We start from the raw sequence: 9,714 nt of genomic DNA, 5'->3' as shown, positions 1-9,714 counted from the left end.
AGCCCACACTCGAAACAATTCGTGGTACGAGAAATAGTGGAGAAGGTCGTTCAGTTGAAAGTAGGGAATGTCAAGGATCTGTCTCACTCAAAGCACAGGTACTTTTTGGAAAAATTTTATTGTTCTGAATATTACAAACCAACTCGATTTTTAAATTTTTATTTTTTCGTTGTACAATAAAACTATTTTGAACCGAATATTTTTCAACATTTACATGCATTAGAATTTTGATACCGTATATGGCTCAAGTGTGCAATTCTTGGTTAGTTTGGAGGAATACCTGGTGTGTTTGAAATGTTATCCATGTATACAAATTTCTTTTTCCATGTTCGATCAATTAGGGCAACATTTAAATGGCAATTTTTAAAGTGGTGTGACAAATGAAATTTTATATGTCTGGTGTGGTTTGATGGAAGCTTAATTCGAAATGTGACTTTGAGATATATGAATTGATGATTACTGTTTATATGAGTTAAAATATTTGTTGTTTTGAGCATGTTTGAATTGCTTGAAAGGATTTATGTATAAATTCTTAGTATGCCTATTGTCTGTTGTTTATTAAGCATGTATGGTGTATTTGGATTTCGAGCGCACAATTAAGCTTTTGAGAAAAAGTTAAACGTGCAGATTTTTGTTCTATGCGCGGGTTACAAGGAGATTGGAGGTTGATTTCCATATTTGTGCAGCATCAATCCAAGGAGTTCTCAACGAGTCTACTTAATTTGTAAAGACTTTTGGCTTTTTAGTAATCTATGGCATGTACTTGTCTAATTAGGCTTTAATCTTGTCCATTGGAATTTTTAGTTTTTTTTAAATCTTTTGGCATATTGATATATGTACGGACACTTTATAGTTACTTTTGGTACTAATGTTTATGTGATTTCTAATGATATGTTTGAAATAGCAAGTCTTCTAGCATGACTAAAATTTGATTTGATATGTTTCTAGGCATGAATTTATATGTTAAGGTGATGTTTTAGTACGTCTAACTTGCTGTATGTATTAGGTAACATGTTTAGGATATTTAAAGGCATGATTGTATGACTTAAAATGATTTTTTTTATTTATATTTTCTAAGCTTAAGTCTCGAGGCAAGATAAACATGTTTCAAGACGTGGAACATTACTTAAACTGTACATTTTTAGGTGCATGTCTGGAAATATGGAAAGCTAAATCTCAAGACATACAAGTAAGTACTTAAAATTTTGTTCCAAAAGTTACAAGTCTCGAGACAAAGAATTGCATCTCAAAATATTAAGACTTGTCTTGATACTTTGGCCCGCGTATAGAGACTTGACTCCTCATTTAATTGATTTTGGCCCCAGAACTTTGTATTAAGGCCATTTGAGCTTGATTTTCACTAATATTGATATGTAATCATCCAAATTGTTGTGTAACATGTTTCTAACTCAAATTTATATGCATTTTGACTTTAAGTTTGATTGTTTGAGTTGCTTCAGCAATGGATGTGATGCTATATATTCAGTCGTCTTTACAAGCCGAGTGTAGGGTATTTCATGTATTGTTAATAATTGTATTAAATTTATAAAAATGAAATCATTAAAAATAGAATAATTTAAGTTATAAAAAGCTAAAAAAATCCTAAAAAAAAAGAAGTCATAATCTAAGGTGGTACTATTTTAAGACAAATGTTATAGGGGTGCTAATCATTCCTTACACATAATTATACTCTTGAATCCAAATCTTCTAAGTAGATCGAGTTCATTTTTTTTAGAATTTTCCTTAAACTAATACTAAAATAAGTAGATTCATCAATTACTAATCATACCTAACCTAAAATTAAATTAATTAGTGAAGACTCTAGCTATAATTTCCATGTCTAACTTATTAGAAATTTTTTGACACCTTAAAACAACATCTATTCGTAACACTAGCTTATACAAATTGGGAAATTTTAAAACTGAAACTTGTAATTATTGTATTGTCTGTCATAATTTACTAATATGTTAGAAATTGTTAATGATTATTGTATCTATCATTTACTACAATATTATTAATATATCACTACAATCTATATAATTATTTGTTAATATATTAATTATTTAATAAATATTTTACAAATTTAAGGGTTTTCGTAAAGGATTATTTAGGACGTTAAGTGAATTGTGCTTTAACATGTAAATTAAAATAATTTCAAAACTTAGAAGTATAATTAAAATATCATATTACAAAAAAAAAGATATTAGTAAATATAGAAGTTACTTATTTTTTTATTAATAGATTATATAATTTATTTAAGTCTAATTATGAAATTTATTATTACGTCGTCAATAATTTAATTTAATTTTATACAAATTTTAGTTATAATTCTATTTTGATAAACATCTTTTAATTAAAAAAATGTAATGCAGACATGATTATGAGTCACCCTATTAAGTTATCATAATTTCAAACTCAAATATGTACTAATAGTTGTATCCTAAAGAAAGATGATTATGCTTTTAAGTGTACAACTTTTAAAAGTTATATATAAATTTTCTATTATATATTAATTTATTATAGTTTTATCTATAAATTAGTAAATTTTAGTTAAAAAATCAATCTAAAAGGTTTAAAATTTAATTACTTAATTAACCAACTTAATTTTTTTGTATATTTAGTTCATTTATATTTAAATAAATTAATAAAATTATTATGCCAAACTCTATTCTTCCATATTGAATAATTTTATTTATTTTAACTTTTTAAAAGATATTTTTATTATTCACTAATAGCTGCTTGTGGCTATATATGTGGCTTTAGCTTCACCACCAAAAACATCAACAAGATTTTTCCAAATCCACGCGGCATAAAATCAACCTATACAACTCTCCAGAAAATCCAATTGCAAATCCACACCAATGCAGCAACCAATAGACTGCTGCTGACAAGATTTCCTGATCCACAACATCTTCTCATTTCCATTATAACCCCTTCCTCTCCTCCAAACCAAAATAGACTACAATAACCATCGGCAAACAAACCAAGTCAACCTAAAGCCTTAGGCACCATGGCAACCTCTGCTATCCAACAATCTGCTTTCGTTGGCCAGACCGCTTTGAAGCAGTCCAATGAGCTCTTACGCAAAGTCGGAGCTTTCGATGGTGGTCGTGTTACCATGCGCAGAACTGTGAAAAGTGCCCCTACCAGCATCTGGTATACTTTTGTTACTACTTCCTAGTACTAACTAGTAGCATTTTGTTATAAGGATCTTTTTAGTCTAATCATTGATGGTTAACCCAAATATTGTGAAACAACAGACTAAAAATTTCAATTTGTACAGTACAATCTAGCAGCAATCTGCCTTATTTTAAGTCATACATTTAAAGAGAAATAACATGTACAAGCGAAATCATGCAACGGAACTATATTTCTGCTTCTTGATCTGATTACCTACGGTTTGGTTTTAAAAACAGGTACGGCCCTGACCGCCCAAAGTACTTGGGTCCATTCTCAGACCAAATCCCATCATACCTGACAGGTGAATTCCCTGGTGACTATGGGTGGGACACTGCTGGGTTATCAGCTGACCCAGAGACATTTGCTAAGAACCGTGAGCTTGAAGTGATCCACTGCAGATGGGCAATGCTTGGTGCCCTTGGTTGTGTCTTCCCTGAAATTCTTTCAAAGAATGGAGTTAAGTTCGGAGAGGCAGTTTGGTTCAAAGCTGGATCTCAAATATTCTCCGAGGGCGGCCTTGACTATCTTGGCAACCCAAACCTTATCCATGCTCAGAGCATTCTTGCAATCTGGGCTTGCCAAGTTGTGCTCATGGGATTTGTTGAAGGATACAGAGTTGGTGGGGGACCACTCGGTGAAGGACTGGACCCAATTTACCCAGGTGGTGCTTTCGACCCACTTGGACTGGCTGATGATCCTGACGCGTTCGCAGAATTGAAGGTTAAGGAGATCAAGAATGGCCGCCTTGCAATGTTCTCCATGTTTGGATTCTTTGTCCAGGCTATTGTCACAGGAAAGGGTCCCATTGAGAACCTCTTTGACCACCTTGCCGATCCGGTGGCCAACAACGCATGGGCTTATGCCACTAACTTTGTCCCCGGAAAATGAACTTAGATTATAGATATGTCTCTGAAAGCTGTAACATTAATTGCTATGTAGCATCTGTTGCTGTGTACTGATGTAATTCACTGCTAGTCTTTTGAGCTGTTGTATCATTAAATCCATATCCTTTTTCCCTGAAATAGCACCTTTCTTGAAATGAGATGAGATCATAAAGCAAATGTTTTATTTTGTAGTAAGTGGCTGGTTCAGTTAGTTGATATAAATAAAGCGCAAGAAATATATCTAGCCATTTCTATAAACCCTCAAAAGTGATGACAAAACACAACCTGAATACCTTAAAGTTATTATGCGGATCTTCCCTTTCAGTCCTGTTGAAAGATGGCAATAATACCAGCCAACATCTGAGGTAATCACCAAAAATCTTTGCAAGAACACAATCCATCTTTAAAATGATGAAACCGGCTATTATCTCTCACAATAATCTCACGTCTATAGATTTTAGAAAGCAGTTTAGTGACAGAATGGCAATCACTACAAACACGAAGGTTCTTCATGATGCGAATGGGACATCCAGCTTCAGTATTGATGAGACCAAAGGCAATAGCCAACCTCTCACTATGGTTTTCCAATTCTGCTTCTTTCTCTTCCTCCTCTTCGATATACAACAACACTTGGCTTGTGTCAGGAACATGTCCTGCCAATTTCAATTTCTCTCTCATCTCAGCCAATTTGGAATAAATTTCTTTTGTTTGCGGATGTGATTTATCTCCCACAATAAAGTTATGAACCACACCTTTATGCTCTATTGAACTGCAGCCGGAATCTTTTCTTAATCCTCTCTTCTTCATCATTTCTCTTACCTCAGAAACTTTCTCCCACTCACCTGCTACAGCATACATATTGGAAAGGACAACATAACCACCAGTAGTCTCTGGAGCCAATTCAATCAAATGTTGAGCAGCATATTCACCTATTTTTGTGTTTCTATGGTTCCTAGCACCACTAAGCAATGTCATCCAGATTACTTTGTTTGGTCTCATGGGCATTTCTTCAATGATATCTTTTGCTTCTTCAAGACAACCAGCTCAGCATAATATGTCCACCAAACAACCATAATGTTCTATAGCAGGTTTAATTCCATATTCATTTATCATCATATTAAAATATTTGTGACCATCGTTAATCAATCCAACATGACTACAAGCATTAAGCACACCAACAAAAGTTATAGCATTAGGCTTCACACCAATTCTTCGCATTTCAAGAAATAGCTTCAGAGCATGGTCAGCCATGCCATGAATACTCAAGCCTACAATTATAGCAGTCCAATGCCCCAACTTTTTGTGGCTTATTGTCCGAAAAACAGTTACCGCACTATCAATGCCTCCGCACTTGGAATACATTTCGATCAGCACTGTCCCAACCACCCCATCTAATTCGATTCCATTTTTAACAATATACGAATGTATCAATCTTCCCGTGCCAAGACTAGCTAATCCAAAGACAGCAGAAATCACACTAACTAACGTAGCGTGAGTGGGCCTAAATTCCTCCTCCAACATTCTCTCAAACATTTCCAAAGCTTCCAAAAAGCGCAAGTTCAATTTGAATCCCCCTATCATTGAATTCCACGTGATCAAATTTCTTGTGGGCATTTGATCAAACAATTTACAAGCGGACTTAGTATCTCCAGCTTTCATATACCCATTAATCATAGTATTCCACGAAACTAATTCCTATTTGGCATGTTCTCGAATATCTTTCTAGCAGTCTCAACCTCCCCACATTTCGCCAACCCATAAATCAAAACCGTCCATGAAAAACAATCCTTTTCAGGCATTTCATCAAACACCTTCATGGCAGCCTTAACTTCTCCACACCTTGCATACCCATCAAGCAAAGAATTCCATGAAACCAAATCTTTCTCATCCATTTGATCAAACACTGCGTAACCAGAACCAATCTTGCCGCACTTGGAATACAAATAAACCAAACTAGCCTGCACAAATTTATCTAATCCGAAGCCAAGCTTCAAAACCAACCCATGTATTTGTTTGCCTTCTTTCAAAGCAGTTAACTTAGCACATGCCTTAATCACGCAAGGAAACGTGAATTCATCAGGCGGAAAATGACCAAGCAAAGGACGAACAGGGAGATAGCTTCATGGGATTGTTGGTTTTGTATGTAGCATTTGAGGATGATATTCCAGAGAACCAACGAGGGGTGTTGGATTCGATCGAAAACGGAGCGAGCGTAGCGGAGGTTGTTGATGTTGGGGTCGGCATAGAGAGAAAGGAGACGAGAAGAGAGTGAGGGGTGAGAGAAAACGCCGGTTTTGAGGGAAAATGCGTGGAGCTGTTGGGTTTCTTGGTGGGTTTTGGGGATTTGAGAAGCGAAAAATGGAGAGCATCAGGGAAGTGCTGGTGGAGGATATTGGAAAGGGTTAGAGTTTGCATTTTGGGATGCCAAGGGAAGAGAATCGCAATTTCACAAATTCATTCTAGGTGAAATTTTGGAGGGAATTTTGGCTGGCGGAGGGTTCAACTAAATATGCTTAAATAGGTACCCCATAGTACTACAGTAAGATTTTAAAATTTTATTTTGTTAATGAGCAGGGTTTTTTTTTTTTAACTTTTAAATTATATCTCTCATTTCATCCACAATTAACGTTGAAATGTGATCCATTATTTAAATTACTTGGAAAGGATGATAGTGGTGAGTGGGCCGAAGAAAGTTAACAAATACTTATCTAAGCCACCAATTTTAATCCTTTCTAAGTGAGGAAGGTCTTGATCTTATAATTATTGGTGTTCGGGAGATTAATGCGATGCGGTGCACGACAGCAAAATGAGATAAGTAAGAAAGAGCACATAAATTGAACTATGAAGTAAAGCTGTGACCATCCAAATTGGAAATTAAAAGAATGTTTGATCATTGCCTTGACATTGAAGAAGAAGTAGATGAACGACCATAGTATTATTATATTGTGAAATACTTGAAATTTCAGAAATTCCCCTAACATGCTTATGAAAATGATAAGCAAATTATCAAAAGACTATCTATAGTTTCTTCTTAGATGGTGAGGTGTTATATAAAAAAAATCGAGATCATATCCTATTGAGATGTGTAGATTTTAAGGAAGCTTAAAGAATATTAGAAGAAGTACATGATAGGGTATATGATGCACCCGCAAATGAACATATGATGGCTAGACAAATCATGAGGGTTGTGTACTTCTAGGCGACCATAGAAAGATATTGCATTGATTATGCTCAAAAATGGGTTTTTTTCTTAAATAATATAAAAAAAATTAAAAGTTCCAAAATGGTATACCATCTAAATTATTTACGGAAATGGTATACCAGGGGTGTTGGAGGGTGGTGCATAGGCAGCACCACCTCTATATTTTGACACCCATCACTTTCAGCTAAAAAAAATAAATTTTTAATGGTGTAGCCTTGTTGATAGACGACACCAAAGTATTTTTCCCATACGGTTCCAATACATGGTTAACTACGGGCTTGGGACAAGTTTTGGTGGTGGTGCCCATGGGAAAGGTGACACCAAAATATTGGTTCCAATGTTATAGGTGGCACCAGTGGTGCCAATCTTGTGGGTATCACCTGTTCTCAACCATTATTTAAGCAGTGTTTGGGAAAAAAGTTTTGAGAATTCAAATAACAGCAAAAAAAATTTTGTAGAAGAATAGTAAACAAACAAAGAAGAATTCACTAGGTTAGTAGATATGAAATTCATATTTTATATTACAGTAATTATTTTGCTTGAAATTGTATTGAGAATTTTTATTTCTTTTTTAACAGATCTAATATTGAAGATAGATAATCAATTTTTTGTATGTGTTTATTTTGATGGAGTAATTTTGACAACAACAGTTGGACGTATATTTGAATGTCACTAACAAATAGCAATGAGATTTAATAGAAATGTCTTGGTTTATGATATGAATGAAATGATTAGTGCAAAAATTGTTAGACGTTATGGGAGAAAGATTTCGAAACTTCTCTAAAAGTTTCTAGTTTTGACAGATCCCATCAAATTCACCGAGATGGAACTTGTAAACGATGAAGACGTGGAGGCAATGGTCCCTCTTTATTGTGGGAATTAGAGCCACCAAAATGCACTGATTCAGTTATTTGCTGAGTTAGCTGATGTGGAGCAAGCTGAAGATCCCACTCCATTATGTGACTAACATAGAGTTCAAGATCTGTGTATGGTGGTTTCGATATCCTATGTTGATTTTCAATCGATTGTACGCAGGTTCGACATCGATCTTAATGTTGCACTTGAGACTGATGCTGATGATGGAACTAATAGTAGTGATCCTTCTGATCATGAGGTCGATGGTGATAGTGATCTCGATGTGTACGAGGTCTCAGATGATATCCACGACGAAGGCGCGAATGATGATGGAAATGTTAATGAGTCTTCAGTCAAAAACCTGGTTCGACACATTGTGATATGCAATGATCCTGGGGCACACATGTCGCTAATAGACCTCGATGCTACGCATCTAGTCAAGTTTTTGGAGTATCCTGATATACTACCTGCTCATCGGTTGGTCGTAGATTCCGAACCTAAGGATTTTTCGTGGGTCAAAAATTCGAAACCAAGGAAGAGTGCGTATTTGCCATTAAGCGGTATAGCATGAATATATGAATAGACTACAAAGTCGTCATGTCTAAACCGACATTGTATATTGAAACTATTGGAGGTCGACAGAAGGCTGCAATTGGTGGGTATGAGCTGCATTTACCAAGAACTCGCAGATGTGGGAGATGCTAAAATTTGTTGGGCCTCACACACGTATTTCAACATTTATGACAAAAGACCATTGAAAAATTTATTCCAAAACTATTTGCATATGCATCATGCCAATGGTGAAGGACATGCTAACCATTAAAGTTTCGGTACTGATTGGCAAAATACAAGCACGATTTTAGTATCGAGTATCATACTGGAGAGCATGAATAGCTAAATAAATGGCAATGGAGCAGTTGTATAGAGATTGTGATGCGTCGTACAATGAGTAATAGGGGTGGGTAGCCGCTATGTAGGAGTATGTGCCGGGGAGTTGGAGACATGACCTTATTACAGTCTGGATGACCAACTACAACCGGAAAGAAGAATTTTCCATCGGATGTTCTGGACGTTTGATCCATGCGTGCGGTCGTTTCCCCACTGGAAACTGCTTGTGTAGGTAGATGGGACCTAACCATACGAGAAATATATGCAAATCCTACTTATTGCAATTGCTCAAGACGGGAACAAGAACGTACACCCGATAACATTTGTCATTGTGGACAAAGAGAACATGGAATCATGATAATCCTTCCTCACAAACCTGCTAAGGTATGTTATTAGTGACAATAACATTTGTATCATTTCTGATAGAGGGAAGGGAATAATTGTCACCATTAAGCATTCTGGTGTACCATGGAGATCAGTTTATTGTATACGGCACATTGCGGCTAACTTTCACCAAGAGTACAAGAATGCAAACTTGCGGAGACAAGTTGTGAAAATGGATAAATTTAGTTTCAATATATGTTTTAATATTATCAATACTAGAAAAAATTAATTCGAGACTGTAACTTGTCTTTTCTTAATACATACACAACGTACGAGTTAGAACCACACATTTTTTTATAAAGGATGGCCAGACTTGAGGGT

At 35.4% G+C, this 9,714-nt stretch overlaps 1 protein-coding gene and 1 pseudogene across 1 annotated transcript; one reads left to right on the top strand and one right to left on the bottom strand.

Moving 5' to 3' along the window:
* Positions 1–2,777: 2,777 nt before the first annotated feature.
* LOC107954741 (chlorophyll a-b binding protein 151, chloroplastic-like) lies at positions 2,778–4,202 on the top strand. The gene is made up of 2 exons (XM_016890397.2): positions 2,778–3,156; positions 3,417–4,202. Exons 1-2 carry the CDS (start codon positions 3,011–3,013, stop codon positions 4,066–4,068), a joined length of 798 nt encoding a protein of 265 aa, XP_016745886.2. The 5' UTR covers positions 2,778–3,010; the 3' UTR covers positions 4,069–4,202.
* Positions 4,139–8,222, bottom strand: LOC107956189 (pentatricopeptide repeat-containing protein At1g08070, chloroplastic-like; annotated as a pseudogene).
* Positions 8,223–9,714: the final 1,492 nt, after the last annotated feature.

This window comes from Gossypium hirsutum, chromosome D07 (assembly GCF_007990345.1).
Source record: "Gossypium hirsutum isolate 1008001.06 chromosome D07, Gossypium_hirsutum_v2.1, whole genome shotgun sequence".
Lineage (NCBI taxonomy): Eukaryota > Viridiplantae > Streptophyta > Magnoliopsida > Malvales > Malvaceae > Gossypium > Gossypium hirsutum.
Note: the sequence above shows the minus strand (reverse complement) of the source record. Positions and strands in the feature narration are given on the sequence as shown.

Coding starts and splice junctions, on each gene's coding strand:
- LOC107954741 (XM_016890397.2), top strand. CDS start 3,011: ATGGCAACCTCTGCTATCCAACAATCTGCTTTCGTTGGCCAGACCGCT. Junction 3,157..3,416: donor AGTGCCCCTACCAGCATCTG/GTATACTTTTGT, acceptor TTTTAAAAACAG/GTACGGCCCTGACCGCCCAA.